The 21,352-nt window shown below is 39.2% G+C and overlaps 1 protein-coding gene across 1 annotated transcript in view; it reads right to left on the bottom strand.

Moving 5' to 3' along the window:
- Window positions 1-12,149, bottom strand: part of KIF20B (kinesin family member 20B) — a gene marked incomplete at both ends in the record, with an annotated part of 34,477 nt that extends 22,328 nt beyond the window's left edge. The window contains 14 exons of the mRNA XM_084290190.1: window positions 332-482; window positions 1,005-1,144; window positions 1,862-2,116; window positions 2,740-2,902; window positions 4,271-4,417; window positions 4,898-4,969; window positions 5,553-5,664; window positions 7,118-7,312; window positions 7,973-8,021; window positions 9,189-9,373; window positions 10,857-10,995; window positions 11,201-11,317; window positions 11,416-11,502; window positions 11,994-12,149. Coding sequence (XP_084146316.1) covers window positions 332-482; window positions 1,005-1,144; window positions 1,862-2,116; window positions 2,740-2,902; window positions 4,271-4,417; window positions 4,898-4,969; window positions 5,553-5,664; window positions 7,118-7,312; window positions 7,973-8,021; window positions 9,189-9,373; window positions 10,857-10,995; window positions 11,201-11,317; window positions 11,416-11,502; window positions 11,994-12,149 — 1,968 coding nt within the window. The remainder of the gene's footprint in view (window positions 1-331; window positions 483-1,004; window positions 1,145-1,861; window positions 2,117-2,739; window positions 2,903-4,270; window positions 4,418-4,897; window positions 4,970-5,552; window positions 5,665-7,117; window positions 7,313-7,972; window positions 8,022-9,188; window positions 9,374-10,856; window positions 10,996-11,200; window positions 11,318-11,415; window positions 11,503-11,993) is intronic.
- Window positions 12,150-21,352: the final 9,203 nt, after the last annotated feature.

Below are 21,352 nucleotides of genomic sequence, written 5' to 3'. Positions count from 1 at the left end.
TGCCAGTCCTTGTCTCCCTCCACATACAAGCCTATTATCAAGTAACAGTTACTCTATTTCTATAGCGTCTAATGATCCACCATTACATTCCCTTTCATACAACTACAGATAACTTGCGTCCAAGTTTAACATACAAGCTAAGACTTCTGAATGTGTACTTAAGACTCAGCAACCATTCTTCTATCTATATTTCATTTAACGTCTTTCTGAGGATACAGCTTTAGGAAACATCCTTGAAATAATCCTTCTGTCTAATCCCGATAAGGGATCCCACCCCATAACAATTAGTAAGAAACAAAACAGCTTCAGGGGAAAAGTCAATAAAAAATACCAGAGGTCCAGCCTGCTCACTGCAAGACTGATCCTTTAATTTCTCTTCTTCATCAGGGTTTCTAGTATAACCATTTACAAGTTCCTTGAAGATTTCCAGACGCCTTTCAGAATTTTCTTCGAGCCGTTCACGTTCATGAGAAAGACACTTTCTGTAGTAGAAAAGAAAGTCAGCCAAAAGAGCTGCTAAGTTATTAGTACAGCTTTCCATAAACAAAGATGTTTCTCCTTTATTTTGGCACAACAGAATAATACACAGAATACTACTCTTACACTAAAAATAGAAGTGTATTTCCCCCCCACTCCCCAAGATTTGCTGGGGGAATGGAGTTGGGAGATGGCAGCAAACACAGCAAGGAGGAATTACAACAGATGGAAGTGTATACTAGAAGCATTTTTTTCCTAAGTTTCTTGAGCCAGAATACTTGTCTGGAGTATCACTAAGGACTCCAGAGATACAGCCTCCCCCTTCCCATGGCCCCCCAAACTTTCATACAGTGTATTTTTCCTGAACTCATAGTAGAAATAGAAACAGATATATTAACAGGTAAGAGTAACAGAGCAAGCCTAGCAGAAGAGTACAATCTATTATGGCCAAAGGTCAGATTTTAAGAAATAAGTGTATTTCCTTATTTTTAAGCAATAGTTCTAAGTCAAATTAAAAGCTAACTTACTTGAAATTTATTTCCTCCTGAGCAAAGTATCGGGAAAGTTCTTGTATCACTTCTTCACGAATTTTTAATTCCAGCATTAGCTTATTTTTCTTTTCAGTAATAAGTTTGTTCTTCAAGTGTTCTATAAGACTCAGCAGTGCCTAGAATTACAATTAGCATTTTTCATAAAGTATTGGTTTCCCCAGAAGTGAGATTTTTCCCCATTCCTTGAACACTAAAGCACCACTTTACTATGTTTGAAAAAAAAAAAAAAATCTTTTATTAACTTCTTCATAAACAAGAGCATTCACAATTAGATTGAAGAATAAAGTGCTGTGCTAGTACCGAACAGATAAGTTTGCACAGAAATGGCATTTGTCAAGAACTTTAAGTCCTTAAAAATTAAGCTTTTTTAGCTCTTGTATTTCAAATGCCCATTTTTGGTTGAGATAAATGAAACATCCACAAAACAGACTCTAATCTGTTCCCTACTACCTCTTTTATCTGGAAGTAACTTTCTGAAGAAGCACTGTCCCAAAAGAGACTAAAATCTTAAAAGTAACTGTTAACAAAATGTAAGGGAAAGGTCTTCTCTGTTGGTAGAACACGAGTAATCCTTGACACATACTGAACAGAGGTTACACAAAGCCAATAGAAGCAAACCTGCATGTGTCATTACTCAGTGTGTATTTCAACACATTTCATGCATCTTTCCTACAATAGATGAAAAATCTGAGTAATCCCGCTTTTAGTTCTTAACACTGGATTTATGGAAAAAGGTGATCAGAAGGAATACGAGAGAGGTGAAGGAAACCAGGAGAATACGTTTTTTCAAGACTCAGTGCTACACTAATTCCTGAAGTAGTCCTGATACATACTGTATATTCTTCTTTTCCAATAAGGACTTGATTTTCATCATGTTTCTGCTCTTCTTCTTCTCTTGCCGTATTATGATGTTCCTCCATCTCATCATCATCATCTTCAATCACATCTTCTAAGCTCCGGTCCCATAGAATAGTAGCTCTTTTCCTCGGAATAGGAATTTTAGCATCACTTAGTAGTGATGATTCTCTTACCAATTTCTGGCCAAATGACTGATCACGGGGAAGAATAGATGTGTCCATAACTAAAACCTACTCAGAAAATAAAAAACAAAGCAATCAGTATTTCTTAAATCTCAGAAGCTTTGTGTCTTCCATTAAGGCTCCAGTACTGATCTGACAGTTTAGTCTTCTATCTTTATCAAGGTTATATCATTGCATTTACTCTTAGCCATTCTGCTTAACCTCCACTTTCCTACTGAAACCATTCAGGCTTTGCTGTCGAACTTTTGTCAATACTTGAACAGTATTCAGAATTCGGATATCAGTGGCATATGGGGCAGCTAGACATGCTCTCCTGGATAGGACCATACTATGGGCAGAGAAAGAAAGTTTACCCAATTTTAGGGAGTTTCTTCTAAATAGAAGAAGCCTCCTCCATTCAGGCTAGACATTTTGCAGGAGTAGAGGAGTAGAGGATTTTCTTGGTAGAGGATGCTCCTGTCCTCACACTCCAAAGTAAAAGAATGTTCTAGTAGAGCTTTTTAGACACTTCACAAGAAAATAAAGCCTGACTAAAAGTAATTAGAAAATTTGATCACAACATGGGGACAGAAAATGCAGTAATTAAATTCATGTTCTTTGAAGTGAGAGAGCCCCTTCTTTAAATGCAAATCATAATTATTGATCAACAAGATAAACAACTACACACTTACTTTTTGTGCAATGGCTGAGAATTTCAGCACATTGAGTGTTTCATCATATGCTGAAGCACACTGGCTTATGTTTACTATCATGTATACTTTCCCTCTTCCACTGAAGAATCCTTGAAGAAAATGAGTTAACTTACTTTCCCGAAATGGTATGTGCTGCTGCAGCCTTTGAAGACAAAAAAAAAAAATCATGGCCAGAAGTTAAATAAGTTCCAGTCAATATAAGAGCTATCCAGCTGGAAGACTACAAGCTATAACTAACTACAGTAATATTTATATGAATTAAAATTGGTTTTTGCTAGATACACCTGCTCATGGAGATTGCATGGCTGTTTCAGCTGCTACTTAATCATTATCTTCTCAGTTAGGATACAGTAAAACCACCAATGGGAGCCCTTTAACATGTTCAACATTTAACCTAGGGTAGGTCACACAGCCTCACATGACAGCTATTAAATTACGTGAATAGTGCTACAGAACTTATCAAGGCAGTTACGCTGTCAGAACATGTGGCCCACAAGCAGGAACAATAACCAGTCATTTTAAGAAAAGTAACTGCAAAAGAGACAAATATTTTAAGAGATCATTCTTCAGAACATTTGTTGTATGTTGTTGGAATTCCAAGTTATTAGGACCAGAAAGACATTCTGAATACATTCAAGCCCATTAAGAATCTGGTAGTTTTAATGCATCCTTCCTATCTACAATGGACAGAAAGATAGGAGACTGCAAGTCACTAGCAAAGCTTTTTTTTTTTTTTTTTTTTAAAAAATCTTTTAAGCATATTAGACTGTGAATAGGCTGTCAGGCACAGCGTAATGGCACAAGTAGTAAAGCTCATAAGGGCATATCATGAGCAAAGTGAGTTCATTCAACTTCTGGAACAGAAAGATCTTCAGATGAGAAACTGTGGAAAAGAATTCCTGGAAAGTTGCAACCAGATGGGACTATATATATTTTGTATTTTAAACAACTGTACAATAAGTTCAGTCTACTCTTATTTAGATCCCAATCTAGCCTATAAATAGCAGGTAGGCTTTTTTGTCTGCATATGGTTACCATTCTTTCTGATCTGGCTAACGTTACATCAAGATTTGGAAAAACAATTCTTTTTGTTAGGATAAACATAGCAATATCACTGTGAGGAAAAGTGGAACAGTAGAATTACGTAGCAAATGGGGTTTGTTAACAGAGAAATAAATGAGTTAAACTTTCATCCTTTTACAGTAAGGGTAGTGAAAAGTGTTTTTAAAAGTCATTCCAGAATTTGTTTGACAAGCCAAACTCAGAAGAGTTAAATTGCTAAAACCTATGACAGCATGCTTACCAATTTAGAATTCAATGATTTAATTAAAAAGCACAGCAAGCAAATTTATAGAGCACTTTAGTAGATCAAAAAGACTTTATACATCTGGAAAGTCTATCCATCTTTTCCAGAAGAAACTCAGTGTCAGCTAGTATATTTCAAGTACTAGCTTAACTGTTGTATGCAATGCATGAGAAGTATAACCTGTTTGCAATCTGTAGGACTTACTTTGACTGTTGACAGTTCTTGAGTGCATTAATACACTTGCCTAGAATCAGGAGAGAGGTATTTATATTTCCACTCTCTTTCAATCTATCACCTTCGTTACGCGTCTTGGTGCATCTTTCTGAACCAGCAAGATCACACAGTGACAATCTAAAGGCAAAAATAGGAAAATTCAGCTTTCTTGCCTTGGAATATGCGCTAATTATTTATCACTTTAATCAACTTTTCTTAGAGGAAGGATTTCTTGGTCTACATCTACATCAACCCTTCCACCTTTTCAGCATTGCTTCCCCAGTCAAGTTTGACACTACTTCCTGCCAAACCCCTTCCCAACAAACTTCCTATATTTCCCCTTCATCCTCTTCCGTGAGGACTTGTATGACTTCAGAAATAGAGTGAAGCAGGGTAGGGAAACATTGTGCTGAGCAGAGGATGCAAGATATAGAACATTGCAACCTGACAGCTTGAGGTACAAGGCTTAGTACTACAAACAGATAACAAATGGGGAAACCATAGTTTTATGCATGAGGCCAGGGAACACTAGGTGTACAGCATAGTACCAATACACCAGCATGGAAGGCAACTAATGACACGTCCCACAGGAAAAAGGGAATTCTGCTCTGAACTTACTCATTGACTCGTGTCACCCGGGGTGTTTCCAAATCTTCAATTTTCAGTACCTTAACTGTGAATATGCTGTGACTGAAAGAAGTTGGAAGTCGGTAGAGAGAAATGAAGTGAGACTAAAACGTAGAAAAAGCACTTTGCTATCTACAACACTTGTTCAAAACCCCGTTCAATCTGTCCATGTATCTAAGCATTTACTCTACCAGATACATTAAACTTTTTAAACAGCTGGAATTCACACTAATTATTTACCATTGCAAACAATCAGTTTGCTTAGAGGAAGAATTTCTTGGTCTTCATCTACATGAAACCTTCTATTCTTTTCAGTTTTTCTTTCGGTATATAAATTTTTGTTGTATGGATTTTGCCCCCCCCCCCCCCCCCCCCCCCCCAGACATCTAGATGGACTAAAGCTAAGTTCCTCTGCCTTGAAGAGAATATTTGATAAAATATTGTTAGCTTTTATACACATTCATCTTCTTGAAGGAAGAATCCTTTTGATTTAAAGCATGGGGTCACATGCTGTTAGAGGACAAATTGAAACCTATGTATCTAGAACTTGTTAAAACCTCTTACCCTCCAAAAGCCACAGTCCATATTTTAGCTTCTCCTTCCCACCCACACCATCTTATATTCTATGTTATTCAAAATTTCTCACCTTCTGCTGGAGGAAGTATTTAATTTTGTACTTGCAATACTCTGGTGTTTCAGCCCCAGTTTTAGAAGTCTAAAAGCTTCTCTGGAATCAGAGATCTGAACCCATTGCAGATCTTTAGGAAGAAAGAAAATCATTTTGTAACCATCATTAGACAACAAGAAGAAGAGAGCTGGGGATAATATATGCACACTGAGAATCATACATTTTCAAGCCATACAAACATTTTACTAATGTTTTTACTAATTTTACTAAAACTCTTCAGACAAATTATAGAATGATAACAGAGAGGATTAAATTCCTCCTCCAGTGAAAAAGAAAGGGCAAGGTATATCACATCATCTCATCCTATCAACACACTAAAGCATGTTCTATCCAAATTAAGCAAGCAGCCTTAGCATGAGCACTGAAAAGCCGAGGTAGGTTCTAATATTACAGAAGTCCTATGTCTGCATTAAGGCAAAATACACGAACCACTTTCTGTTTCAGCCAGCAGACTGGGAGTATGGGGAAGAACACCCACAACAGGTTATCTGGATACCTTTTCAGGCCACCAACTTAACTGAAAAAGCATCAGTGAGGAATTTTGGCTACAACATAATGACTATTTCATCTCTGTACGTGCTAGAGTTAATACCTACAGTCATCTTAACAGATCTTATAATATCAACAGCAGAAAGGCCACCAAAATTGTATTGGCAAGTATACCATGTGGCCAAGAAAAAAAAAAAAATAAGAAAAACAAGAGTCCTTAAGTGGCTCCTCAAGAAAAAACAAGTCATTAAGCGTTTCTCTCAATAACAGCCTTACACTAAGCTTTATAAACAAGATTAAGCCAAAGCATAGCTCGAAGTAGACTATTTCTTACTTCACACACTTTGGTGTTTGAAGAAATGAATGAGTTAGGTTTACTGTCCACTTCAGCTTTCTCAATTTATGGCCTTGCCTATGTAAGATAAAAACATGCCAAATACCAGCAAACAAGCTTCTAATAATCTAGAATTGGCATCTCAATTGTCAAAAAAAGTAGAACAAGTCAAACAAGTATGAAACCCTACTTTTTCCAGGACCCGACATAAAGATTGAATTGTTATATATGAGGTCTGATACCACCCCCCAAAACCAATAATCAAACTTGTAATATTATTGGTTTGAAGTACTGTAAAATGTAAATCTGTAGCCAGAACAAGTTTTCTTATATAGTGACTAAAATCTGATTTTCCACAGAAGATACTAAGAAACCCAACTGTTGAGCCAGTTATAACCACAGGTAAGAACTTCTAGAACTTTTTTTTTTTAATGGAAAAGAATAAGATTTGTTTAATATTCTCTTGTTTCTATGTTTCTAAGAAATATGAAGACTGTGGAATCCACACAGCCTTACATGCAGGGAAAGGGAAGACAATATTGAAGATAAAAGCTGTATATAGACTTGCCTTTCATATTCAACTGGACATTTCTAGTGCTTCACTGAGTGTATTTAGGCATTTTCTAATCTAGAAAAACATGACTATAGGAAGAACAATTTTCCATACCAAGCTCCACATTTTACAATAGATTCTAATCACCTTTTACATAAGGACATCCCTTGACATCTTGAGCAAGGCGGAGTGTTTTTCTTTTCTTGTCACTTGATATAGGAACCAGTAAATCATAAAAACATTCATTATATATCTCAAAAAATGATACCCAAACAGAGAACTTCAAGTAATTTTCCACTGTTGTGCTAGATTGTTCTGATCCTTTTAAGGGTTCTTCCAAGTCTGTCAAGAACAAAATATTACAAAGTAAACAGTTGTATTTAGAAATGATTAAGTGACCTACTACAGCAGCCTTCTCAAAAAAAAAAAAAAAAAAAAAAAAAGCTTTACATTGAAATTCCGCCCCCCTTAAATATCTGGAAGTCATATTCTTACCCTACACATTTGCAAAGACACCTAAAACTATAACTTGTATTTCCATTCCTAAAATCTAATCAGATAATGAACTTGGTTAGAATTACTGAAATCTCTTCAGTATCTTCAGAAGATACAGAATTAAGCTGACTAGTATACTTCACTCTGACTGGAGGCAAACTTATTATTTAGGTAGTTTTTAAATGCTAGAGTTGTTCTTTTCTAATTAAATAAATACTGTAGAAGTCTGTCAGGATTCCATTAAGGACCCATAGCACAAGCAGCACTACTTTTCCTTGCTGTAGTTTTACCTCATATAATACCAGTTTAGTGTAGATGCACAGGTAGTCTCCTAACCATTTCATCCTTGTGTTTTCTGTCTAGATAGCTTGCTCATTATTCAGTTCAGTCATAATAATAATAATAAAAGGATCATTTGGCATTTAACATAAGCCAGAAGCCAGTTATTGACCTTAAAAAGCATCTTTGCCAGTTTTATTAATGGTAGTTCTTTAGTATCAAACATACCCTTAGAATCAACTGGTGCTTTGCTGTTGGCAGTATTTTGATGGTCTACCTACAAAAGACAACAGAGACTTTAGGATGTATCATTGAAGTGTGGCTTGGGAGCACACTTCTAGAAATTAGAGGAGGCACATACATCACGTGAACCGATTTGTTTACTGTTACTGCATGTACCTACACACAGCTGTTTACATTATTTTATTCTTATATCATCACTCAACCTAGATCAGTTTTACACAGCTTTTTTCCCCACACACACATAGAGAAGACTTTTTTTCCCTGAAGTACTTAAAGACTGTTGAATGTAGACTGAATACATGCCTGTGCCTTTAAAGTGAGTTGTACTGCCACCTACCTTCCACACCACAGAAATTCACACTTAACTCACATATAAAATCAAGGTAACGATCTCCACAAGTTAGAATACCCCAGTAAGACCAAGCACACCACTAAGGAAATGCTTCAATCTTCCCCAATGAAAAAAGAAAATAGCACAAGAATCCCTCTCTATTTTTAGTTTGTAGCATCTGCTCCTTTTTTGTAATACACCATCCATTCTGAATGAAAAACACCAAGAAGCAAGTATGCTAGTGTAAGACACAGCCCTCACAACTGTAGTTGGACTAAGCAGGTTGAATTCCAGATAACTCATGCAACTGAAGTGTATTTTTGGACCGCTCAGCAGTTAATGACAGCTATCTGCTAAGACTACCAGAAACCTATTTTGTTTCACATCTTTAAAGCTCCACTGGCTTTATGCCTTTTCCATTTCAAAAGAATTTTTGGCTTCCTTCAAATACACAATGCCAAACTGAAAGAGGGAAATGACCTGAAGAGCATGAATTTCTTCCAAGTATCCTGGAAGCCAGTAAACCATTTAAAGGTATGGACCTACTCATGTCCCCACAGGTGGGGTGCTACTTACATTCAGTCTTTATTAAGGAACAGCAACCCCAGAGGATAAGTTATTAAGTGCTTAAGCTAGAGAAAAAAAACCTTAGAGCTTACATGCTATCAAGCATTCAGCTACAAAACAAATCCACAGGAGACCACGGCTCATTAGCTCTATTGCTTACTTTACTGCTAATTTGAGTGCCTGCCCACTAGTAGATATACCCATGCATAAACACAGAAGCCTCTTTCCATTGAAAAATGAACAGGAGGAACACTGAGCTATCTAAGATGCATGTGCTTATCATAGAAAGAAGCACTCCTCTACCTCTTTTGTTAGACGAAGTATCGAGTTTTTAATAGCAGTTTCTTCTCTCACTTGGTCTTTAGTCAGCTTTACATAATCTCTACACCGATGGGGTTTGAGATCCATTCCTGGATATAGCCTTCCTTGAATACTTTTGAACAGCATATCCATAGTCCTCGGCAGAACACCAACGTCATCTTCTGTTCCTGTAAGCAGCATCCAAAAGAAAGACACCAGTTACTATTGTAAACAAGATATACACATAAATGAGGACAAAGATAAGTGATTCCAATCTCAAGGCATACATGAGGAATTTGGAGGCCAGTTACAACCAAAAGTAATGTTTTCCATGTCCTTACGTCAGAGTGTCTTTGGAAAGTATTGGCTTGAAGCAGCAGCTCATGCTCTATTCTTTTGATAGTACAGGATCCACCAGAACACAAAGAATGACAGCAAAAACTGTATAAGCTTAGCCTTAAGTTTGGAAAGTCTATTGCAAACACAAGTGAGACCATGTACTGGAAAAGTTACGGAACGCTCTATGGAAGTTATCTGTGCTTTTAAAGACTTAAATATTAAGCAATAGTAAGAATTGACAGGGATGAATGGTGAAGACCTAGAAGCATAATACCATGAGAAAGCATCAAATCTAAAAATGCATTAATCAAAAAAGTTAATGAATAACTACATCTCATAATATACCCCAACCCAGTTCACATCAAAAAGAAATGTTTCTATTACAACAAGAAATAGTTGGCATTATCACCCCCAAGTAACGATAACTGAATTCACTGGCAGTAGTCTTCACTTATAATTCACCTAAAAGAACATTATCTAGAATGACACTGAACCTTGTGTCATAGGAAATTCACGTTTATTGAAATGACTGATCACTAGAATACCGATTGTCTTCTACTACTTCTGTGTATCAGGTAATTCATATAGCATCTAGAACTGCTGAAAATATCATAATGGAAAAAGGGGAACTTGATTCTCTGTAAATCCAGTCACCTCATTTGTTAAGATTGTTTGAAAAATAAAGAATGACATCTTCTGGCCAGAAAGGATATTGAGCTTGAACAGTACAAAAATAGAAGATCTTGACTCCTGATGTGCTGTGATATTATTGCTAAACTCGGATACATGAGGCAAGGTATAAATACTTTAAAGTAATCAAACATTTCAAAATGTTTGCTCTTTGCCTATGACAAATGTAACAAACTCAGATATACTTTCTTCAAATAAGGAACAGCATGTAAGATACATATGTAACTTTGATGTAGTAACAACAACAACAAAAAAAAGAAATTAGCCTGCTGTAGAGTGACTTATATACCAGGATGTGAGAAGTGTGTAGAACATGTATTTTTTCTCAACCCCCCACCGCCCCACACTGACATTCAAGACACCTGACTAAAATTGTTACAGCTTTACAAATGAATATCACTGTATGTATACATAAATTCTGGTAGTGACTCCAGTTGCTGCCAGTTTAGTGATATTTATGGAATGAGACTTTCAAAGGCAATTTACTAATATTTGCTAATATTAAAAAGAAGCCAACATGCAAGTTCATTTAGTGTCACTAAATGAAAGAGTTAGAATGACTACCAGAAGGAATTTCTCACTTTACTAAGTGAAGAAAGTTAGTTCATTAGTTCAAGAAAAAAAAAAAGTCATTACTCATACCTAGGAACGTGTACGTTTTCCCAGCATTTGTAACACCATATGTAAAAATAAGACGATTATATCCTTCTAAGAAGTCTTGCACTGGTTGCTTCATTGTACCTTCAAAGAATTCTTCTTGAGTTGTTTCTGGTCCAAAAACCTGAACATTACCAAGAAACTGGTTAATATCTTTATTTAATCAATCATTAAAGACTTTTAAAGAACCAGGTATTGTTTTGTTTATAATCTTAGACTAGAAGATTAAAAGAAGTTTGCTTGTTTTGCTTTTATTAAGTAATAGAATTCAAGCAACCTTTTCCCCCCCCCATAAATAACTTAAAAGCTTTTAAAGACAAGTCATTTACCTGTGAAAAAGTGAATTTCTGTATCTGCTGCCCAGCAGTTTTTTCACTCAGTCGATTCAAGGAATTTTTAGGGGGCTTCAGTATAATACTTGTTGAATCCTCCAGTAAAAAACAGTCCTATTAAAAGGAAGCAAAAGCAAAACAGACATGAAAAACAGTAAAAAGCTCACCTTACTGGAAATGCATATATATTTTTAATTAAATAAATGTCACACCTGTGATTCATTTTCTTTTTCCAATGAGGTAAATGGCCTAACACGCAGGCAAACTTCAATGTGTCCTTTAGACTCCAAACTGCTCCTCTTAAAATAAAAGATGAGAATGAAGTTAGAAGTTTGACTAGATTCTGTTTGATATCTAGCATGTTAAGGCATTGCTGTTTTCATTAGGCTATTTTGGATAGACTCATTTGATGACACAGGAAGCGAAAATAACTCACTATGTCAGTTTTCACAAGCACTCAGACCCCTACAAGAGTTCCCTGTGATAACCTAAAGTTTCAAAACAAATAATATTATAGCACACATGTATACGGCATTGCAAGAACAAAATACATTAAAAAAATCCTATGATTAAGCTGCACTGATCTGATATTAGCCTCATCCACATGTAAAGATGATGCACCTTTTAGGTGCATCACCGCAATTTTGTCTATCCTATGCATACCCTTCAAATTAAAAGGACAGTAAGGAAGCTTTTCATCTCCTCTGTAGAATTGTAATGATTCTTACCAATGAAAGTACTACATTTATTAAAACAATCAAAATAACGTAAGCATTTAAAGCTTTCTTACCTGGCTTGTATCAGAGCTTGATGAAACCAACGAAAATTCATCAGAGAGATCTGCTTTAATATCTTCCACACTTATTGGTCCTGTTCTTTGAGGCAGCTCATCATTTGTAATGTAGGATGGTCTGAAAAATTTATCTTCATCCCAAATAGGGTCCATCCTGCAAGATGATATATCAAGTATTTTGTTTGTTATTTCTGGATAATGTAGAGTTTCTAAACTCTGACAGATGACATGAGGCTAAGTGACACCCATAACTTCTTTCAGGAGAAGGCTTTCTTCACATTGTTCATGGCTTGCACATCAAGCTTCCAATACTTGGACAGAAGCATTGACATCAGAACGCATTAAGACCAGCCACAGTTTTCTGTGAAAACCAACTTGTCCTGGTTCCAGCTAAAACAGTGTTAGTTTTCTTCATAGTACCTAGTATGGTATTATGTTGTGGATTTAGGAGAAGAAAAACATTGATAACACACAGATGTTTCAGTTGTTGCAGAGTAGTGCTTACACTAAGTCAAGGACTTGTCAGCTTCTGTTGCTGCCCTGCCTGGGAGGAGGCTGGGGGTGCTCCAGGAGCTGGGAGGGGACAGAACCAGGACAACTGGCCCGGACTGCCCAGAGGGATGTCCCATACCATGTGTTGTAGTGCTGAACAAGAAAACTGGGGAGGTTGGCTGAGGTGGGAGAAGCTGCTGCCTACCCTGTTCCCGCACGTCAGTCAACAGGTAGCAAGCAATTGCATTGTGCATCTTGTTTTGATTTTATTATTTCCCCTTCCTTTATCTCAACCCATGAGTTTTACTTTTTTCCAGTTCCCTCCCATCTCATTGTGGAAGGGATGAATGCACAGCTGTGGGGTGCTATGCTGCCTGCTGTGCTAAACCACAACACAACTGTTTACCAGGAAAAAGCCTTTTGTGTGTACCACAACCTTGCCAAAACCACAGTGCCTGATTAGAAAATGGTTACAGACACTATTTAATAAGAATAGCCACATTGATCCATATCCGCTTTGTCACATTTTGCATTTAGTGTCCAGTTAGAATAAAAGCTCCTTGCAAGATTAATCCAAGCTGCACAGTTATCTCCACAGGACCTAACAAATAGTTGGAATTGTGGAGATAACCCAATGTAGCTTAACATGAGACAGAACTCAAAGACATTCCACAGCCTAACAGTTGGTGACCATGACAGTTGGTGACTTCGCAGCTTTTATTGCACGTTACCGTAGCTCGCTGGGCTGTTACTCATGCACCACGGCAGCAAGTGTCCTGGCAATTCGACAACTATTTATTGCCCGACTTCCCACTGTTTCTGACACAGCGACTCAGCAGCCTTCCAACGCCCATCCCCATGCCTACCCCAGAGCACCGTACGGCTGCTACCTCCCTAAAGGCAGCAGGGGACACGCAGCGCTCGCTAAAGAGCAGACAGCGGCAGGGCTGCTTCCGAGCCCCCTTACTCCTGACCACAAAGCAACCCCCCAGCCCCGTGTGCCCCACACCCGCCGCTTTGTTCGCCTACAGCACGCACACGGCTGCGCCCCGCGTCGCCTAACGGGCACCGGCCGGCCGCGGGGCCGCACCAGGAGGGCTGCGCAGTGAGCACAGGCCGGCAGCCGCCCTGACAGAGCCCCCGGCCGGCAGCGCCACGACCCGCACAGACACCCCCACCCCCACCCCCACCCCGGCCCCGCCACCCCTCACCTGCCCCGGGAGCAGCGGACGCCTCAGAGCGGGCCGGCCGCGGGCTCTTTTCAAATCCAGCCAATGGCAGCGCGCCGCGCCGCGCGGCATGCTGGGAGCCGGGAAGGGGCCGGCCGCTGGAATGGATGCGGCTGCGGCGCAAGGCTCGCTGGGAAATGTAGTCCGGGGGGGGGGGGGCGGTAGGTGGTGGGGCCTGCTGTGAGCAGCGGCCTGGGGGGCTCCTGGAACGGCAACGGGGGAAATCCGCCGGCTTTCTTGTCACAGCAGCGAATGCCAATCGCTGTCCTGATATCATCCTGTTCCAGAATGGCAGGGCACGGTAACGCACAGCTCTTCTGGTAATGGTAACGTACAGCTCTGGTGGTAACCGACGTGCAGCTCTCGCTAACGACAATCACCACACGTTTCTCCTCAGGCTCACTCAGGAGTGCTTTGAACTCTAACGAGGACCGGCTGTCTGCTGTGTGTTGAAATAAACGGAAAAGGCAAGTCGTAACTACCGAACCCAGAGGTTTGTTTTTCATTTGGGTAAAAGAACGCCGTGTAAGTGCAAGGAATTCGGTAAAAAAAAAAAAAAAAAAAAAAAAAAAAACAGTCCACGCAGGTCTTGTATCAAGCTTTGATGAGGTTGCCTTAAATCCCATCGTTCTTTAAACAGAGGCTGTGTCATCAGCAAAAGATGCGTATTGGATCTGGGTTTGGATGCAGGCCATTTTGCAAGAGTTGCTCTGTTTTAACAGCACAAAATGATGTAACTTTGAATTTGAAATCGTTTGCTAAACATAAGCAAAAAAAGCTCTTTTAGACTCTTTGAGTCTAATTTTTAGAAGTATCCTAGTTTCTGTTGTGAACAGAAGTTACTGAACTCAGCTAATTCCAAACAACCTGTGTTCATTTCAGGAGGGGACTGAGAACAGCTGTCAAAGAAAGGGAAAAAATTGCTTCTGGGGCAAACCTGAAAGTTCTTCTCTTCCACTTGCTGGGAAGGAAAGCTGAAGAGCTTCGCAGAATATTTTGCAAGGTATGTTCTGAACAACGTTGCACTATTTCCATCAGAATTTTTTTTCTTGCTAAGGTGAGGAGCATAGCAAAAGATATGCTACAAGCAACATTTTGGTTTTGTTTGAACACTAGATTTCTGAAGCTATTTTTATTAAACTGCACATGCTGCATAACTTAACCTAGTATCTCAAAGGGCTACCGTCATCATTCTAAAAAAGCAAACTAAAATACAATTTAACATGCGCTCCTAACCTTACACAAACTGTGATAAAGAAAACATTAGATCAGCATAACCAACCCAGCCTGTTTTGGCGTGAAAGATGATGAAACACCATCTATGTAAATAAACTTTATGGCATTCTACCAATATAGTCTCCTTAAGTGGTTTGTGCAAGGACAGCCAGTTACAACAAATACCTGCTGCCAAAACTATTAACTCATTACCTTCTGAAATTTGATTATGTTCTTTTCAAATTCTCTGTAACTTGTGGAGCAAAGTTGTCACTCCACAAGGGGGTAAGATTTTTATAAATGACTTTTTAGAACTCTCCCCGTTATCCTTGGAAACATAGGCTGCTTGAATTTGGGACAGGGTTCAAAAGTTGTGGATAGTTTACTCATCTGAGTAATAAGATGCCTTGTGAGACAGCTTATCTCAGTTGGCTTTTACATAGCTGTCAGAAGTAATTAGAGACACAGTCAGCACTGCTGGGACTTGGCCCAGAACCCTTCAGCACATCCGAGCAGCAGCCAAACCAGGATTGGCTCCAGTACCTTTGTAGTCAACTCACCTTCCCCAGGGAATTAACAAAGTACTTCAGTATCCCATCATTGTCCTGGGTCCACTGTTCTTCTCCCGCATTTGGCTCACAGAGACAGGCTTCCTTTCCAGTCTGGTTGCTGGGAAAGTCCTCCTGTGAGGGTTAGTTTGGAGCTCATTGGCACAGAAAGCTCCTGGTTATTGTCACAGGTGTCTTAGCAGAAATGGTGTGATTCTTGAGTTATCTTCTTGGTAGTTGCTGCATGAGCCCCTTTTCACCCCATCCTTCAGGGCAGTGCTCGTTATTTATCTTGTCATTTGCACAGTTGTGGAAGCATTTCACACTGCCCTTAATTTGAAGAAGTACCCTCACTGTCCCACGCTGATCATTTGCCTTCAGGTGACATAATTTCTCATGTGTGTGCAGCTAATTTTATGAACTCATCACTTTGCAGGCTGTTCATTTGCTTTTTATTTTTCTTTAGTGCCATAGGTATGCTTTCCTTCACCATACCTTCTAAGCAACAAGCTATATCCGTGGGCTTTCAATTCCCAGTTTGTTCCATACCATTTTGCTATGACCAACTCACTTCTTTACTTTGCCTCTTGCTCATTCCTTACAACGTCTCAATTTGGTTTTCCGTGGAAGATGGTCTCCTGGTGCCTGGAACCTTGAGACTAGCATAAAAGGCACAAACAGAAGAGAAAAATGGCTTGGATTCTTCAGTGCAATTTTGTGCTTCAGGGTATGCCTGCCCGAGCTCTCCGTTCATCCCTGGAGCACAGAGGCAGTCACCTGAAAACCAGCAAGTTTGGTGGCTGTCCAATGCAGACTTACACAGCGTTTCTTCCCTCAGTCAGCCACGACAGACTGCCAGACAGAGCAGGTGACAGCACCGGGGCTGGGCTGGGTGGCCAGAGCCTCTTCCCTTTCCCCCAGTTCCCCGGTGGCTGTTTCCTCAGGGTGCCCGGTGGCTCAGCATGCTGCCCTGGGGGTGAATTGGCCCCAGCCCAATTGGCCCACGGCTGGGGGCACAGCGGAGTTAAGACGGCTTGTCTGGATGCCACATGGTGTGCACGCTGTGCTCAGCTGCAGCCTGGCCACCTGGTCCCATGCCTGTGTTTTGTGTGCTGCGTGTGATCAGCACGCTGGTTTTAAGTCTTTGAAGTTCTATTTAAAAACTCGTGTATGATAAAGATAGTATTACTCGTTGAGCGGCAATGTATTGCCTTACGTAGGAGAAGGTTTGGAGTGTATTTTCTGAGATTATTTTGTTCAGTTGTGTAACTTCAGACTTAGTTAATCTTTTTTAACTAAAGTGTTTTTTAAGAGTGTAGCTGAGACAAAGAAGCTGTCACTAATTCTTCCTGTTTCTCCCTCTACCCTCTCATTACTCGTTCTGTCCTTTATTTCACAATTCTCTGTTGAACTAAAAAGATCATTTAAGCTGTAATCAACCATTTAATTTTGTAACTGAAAACATCTCAAAATTATTTACATTATCATACTACAGAAAAAAAACCAATCACTGCTTTGAAGGTCTGATCTAGCATTTTGAAATGGTTAACAACTATATGAGGGTACTTAGCTTCTTAGATTATTTTAATTTGAACAACCCTTTAATGAGCACATGTAACGAAGTGCCTTGTTCTATACTGGCTGTTCTGCCTTTTCTAGGGTCTTTCTGCAACTGGCAACAAATACCTCGAGACCACTACGGTGGCTAAGGATTTGTTGCTTTAGTGCTGAAAGGAGCTGAAGCATTTGGACATCAGTCAGTTGATCAGGCCAAGCAACACAATACCATATTAGTCAGTATAATAGCAAAAGTGGCCTTAGCTGGAGAAAATGGGGAAATATGTTTTTGCATTGACACAAGTATTTGTCCCGTTAATGTATCAGTTGTTTTGTCTGATTTATTCATAGTCATGTAGCAAATGGTGTAGTTGGTTATCAGGTGTTTACCATGTCTGTTGTGAATATTAAAACAATTGTTTAAAATACACAGTCAAAGTATTTTGTAAAAATGTAGTTACACAAGAAAAAAGGACTGCTCTTAAATGAAGTGCTTATTGTTATTAAGAACAAATCTGCATAGATGGCTTTTCCATAGAATTGGTTGATAAGTAAAACTTCTGGGACATTTGTGGCATATCCTGGAGCATTAACTCTAACTCAGCCAGTTCCAGGACGCTGTCTCATTTTGTGTTAAGATTGCACTGCATCATGTAAGCTGGGTACTTTTGAGTTACTGGAAATTACGTAATTGGGGATGTAGGCAGAGAATCCACAAACAGAAATATTGATAGTATTGACTAGACATATAATATTCTTCCCTCCTAATCAACATGATGCTGATGTCTCAGGAGATACCATAAGAAGTGGTTTTGCAGTGGGAATGGTAAATTGAATCATCTGCTGAGTGGCAAAACTCACACCAACTTCTCTGTCTTCACACCTTTATCCCAGGATGTGGGATCCTTACACCACGATCTTACACCTTTAACTGCCACTGGACAAGGTTTTTGCCTTCCTTCTTCTTTAAAAACTGTTGGATAGCATTGTTGATACAGAAGGACAGACACAGTCTAGGCATGCTCACTGCTTCATAAAATGTTGTCTGTACATGCTGCTTAGATTTCATGAACATGTGTTTTAAGTGTGAATCCAAATCTTGTTTGGTTCCCTGAAATGCCTTTGTATTGTTTTTCTAAACCTGGGCCTAAGTTCTGCAAATATTTGCGTAGTATCTTTCTTCAGGTCTGGGACTAGGCCTGTTGCTGCATTTTGCTCTACAATATATTAATTATTTTCTTTGCAGATTGTGTGTTGGCTTATAGTCTCCAGGTGAAGGACTGGGGATGAATTCCAGATGTAGTTAGTAAAGTTTTATTTATCTTGATGTGTTGCTGATTCTTTTTCAATCAGCCATAGAGCTGTTCAAATATAAATATAGGTAACCATAATTTAATGTTAAAATCTGAGGACTGAGTTTCCTAAAATGAAATATATCTCTGTTTTTTTTGTGTGTTTTTTTGTTTGTTTGTTTGTTTTGTTTTGTTTTGTTTTTCTAATAGAGGTTTCAGAAGTTCTATTTCAGTTCTAAGCTTCTTATGGCAATTATTCATATTGCAAGGAACTCAAGCTTTAATCCTTAGGATGACTTTTTTGAAAATACTGCTTCTTCTTTTGCAGTGTTACATACATTTTAGGCTATACGTAGTGGTCTAATGATTCCAGAGCCCTCAGAACAGCCCCAGAAAATTTTACCAATAGAAGTCATTCTGTTGATGATCACATTTTCACCCGTTGTTCTGTCATTTTACTTGAAACTTAGTAAGAAGTACATTAGAGCACGAGGTCGATACAAACCCAGAACAATGCAATGCAGAAGTAGTAAAACTGGCTGAATGCCAAGATATTTCTTAAGATATATAAATATTTATTAGTTTCATGCAGAAGCTGCAAGACTGGATGCTGCAGTATCTCAAAAATATAAGGTGTCTCAAAAAGATGAGGTTCCGGGGCCAGAAGATTACTGCTTATGTAAGATGGGCTAAATCCAAGGAGCAGGATATATTACAGTGCAGCCACTACAGTATTTCAGTGTAGTATTACTCATTGGTCTGGCTCTTATACCCAGGACATAGCTGCATTTATTCTTGGCAGCACCACTGTCTGTCTTGACCTCAGAAGCTAGTGCTGTTCTCTGGCGTTACGTACTGTTCCTCTGAATGTCATCATGGCGTTGGGCACTCTGGGCTTCTCCCTGACCCCATGTGAAGATGTGGATGGAGTGGGACAGTCACGCCACTGACCTTCAGATGTTGGATTTGGGCTTCCTGGAAAGAGAGGAGAAAAGTGCTCAGAATTGTTTCAGGCATAGGTTAAATTCTTGTTCTGGAAGTGCTGTTATTCTGCTTGGTACAGCCAAACAACGTGACCACAACCTGCATTGCCCAGGAGGAACCTTGCTTTCTTTACTAGCCTCTTAGTTTAGATATAAAAGTAAAACGTGTAGTATTAAGTGACACTGTTATCCTACAACATGATAGAAAGCAAGGAAGGCACATCTAGAAAACAAATTTCTCAACCAGTGACTTATCTCTAAAGCACTTGAAAGTAATGGCTCTTCGACAATAGAAAATGACCCAGGACATTTCCTGTTTCTGTGTGAAGTCATCTCTTTTTTTTTCCTTTTACTCTTCTAAAGCCTGTATTTTAGTAGTATATCAGGATGCACAGTGCCTATCCTGTAGGAAGGAGAAAAGGCAGGGGGTTTAATACATGTCAAACATCTGTCCTGCATGGAGTTGTACTCCTGAGAGAAAGGACCTGGGTTTGTGCCATGCAGTGCTGAAGAGAAACACAGCCATCTTCCCTGAAAGTGGGCGGGCAGGTTAAATGTGATAAATAGGCATGGAGTCTCAGTTGCTTCTCAAAAGGAAGGTTAATGAACAGATAATTGTTTAAACACATTCTTAAACCATTATTTTCAGCCAGAATGACAAGCAGATCTGCATGGACAAACAAATTCTGGGGCAGCAGAAGAGCAGGCAGAAATACTGGTGGGACAGGAGGGCCAGGCTGCTTCTCTTCTGTTAGGCCCTCAGAGATTGGCTACGCTGCTTGTCAAGTTGCATCTTTGGGAGTTCTTCAACCAGAAGTCAAATATGCTGGCTGGATATACAAATATGCAGCCTGATATACTTACCTTTGGGCATATCCGGACTTGTGCAGGTAGAGAATTTCCAAGTGTAGTTCAACGTAGAGTTCTTCATTTGATGTTGTTCTGCCTCATGCTGTCACAACATGCTCCAGCCAAGGATGAGTGAAGTTTTCAAACGGGCCAGGCTTCCTTACTCAGAGTTTGCACGCAGCTAATCTGAGGAAACTGAAAGGTTTCCACCAAAATGGTGAGTTTTACCAAGCTCTGGCTGATCTGACTCTCAGAAGGTAAACCCAATTTTGCAAAAACAGAGACGTAAATAGCCAGATTCCATTGCCAGTGAAACCTTGATGTTTCTCAGTTTCCCCTGTGCTGTTTCGAAAGACTGAAGGATTTGCTTGCAGTTCCAATCAGGTGCTTCTGTATAAAGTTGCCATGTGTTCTCATGCTACCATGAGAATACCATACCATATATATGGGTGCAACAAAGAATACAAAAAACTCAGTCTTCATACACATTTGAAAATACACACATTTATAAAGCATCATAAGATCTTTCTGGGTGAATGGCATTACATAAAGTGAAGATGCTTGTTCCAACAGCTAACCTAAATATTCTATATAAACCAGCATTCTGGCATTGTGAAAAGAACCAAAGCATGCAACAATTTATGGGTAAGGAGGAATCCTGTGATTCTAAGGGTAATATTAATATAAAGTTAGAGAATGACTCATTTCTAACTGTGTGACTCATGCTCTAAGTAAATAAATTACCTAAGACAAATGACTCAGAAATAGATGCTGTAGTATTATTATTGTTTTAATCAGATGTTGCAAATAAACATGAGGCTTGATTTCAGATATAACAAATATAGCTGTACCCTACACATTATGTCATAGTGCTGCTTGAGAATGTGCTGCACATGCCGAAATTGCTTATCTGATGTTTTGTTTTCAGTTTTAGGTGGATGGTATAGCTAGCAACTGGGTGTCTAAAGCAGCCTTTAACATGGCCACTGAGAATCTCAGCACTGGACTTGGACAAGAAAAATCTAGCGTGGTAGGTATTTATTTGCATCTGGAAACTGTAAACAGTGGTTCATTAAAGCCTTATCACAGGAACGTTCCTATGAATAAACTTCTCACACCAAAGTTCTTAACAAATTGTTTGATGAATATAATGGAGAACGTTGATATGGGGAAGATGGGAGGATCCATCCC

This window comes from Netta rufina (genome assembly GCF_964035555.1).
Source record: "Netta rufina genome assembly, chromosome: 7".
NCBI classification, from domain to species: Eukaryota; Metazoa; Chordata; class Aves; order Anseriformes; family Anatidae; genus Netta; species Netta rufina.
This window is presented reverse-complemented; position numbering and strand designations above follow the sequence as displayed.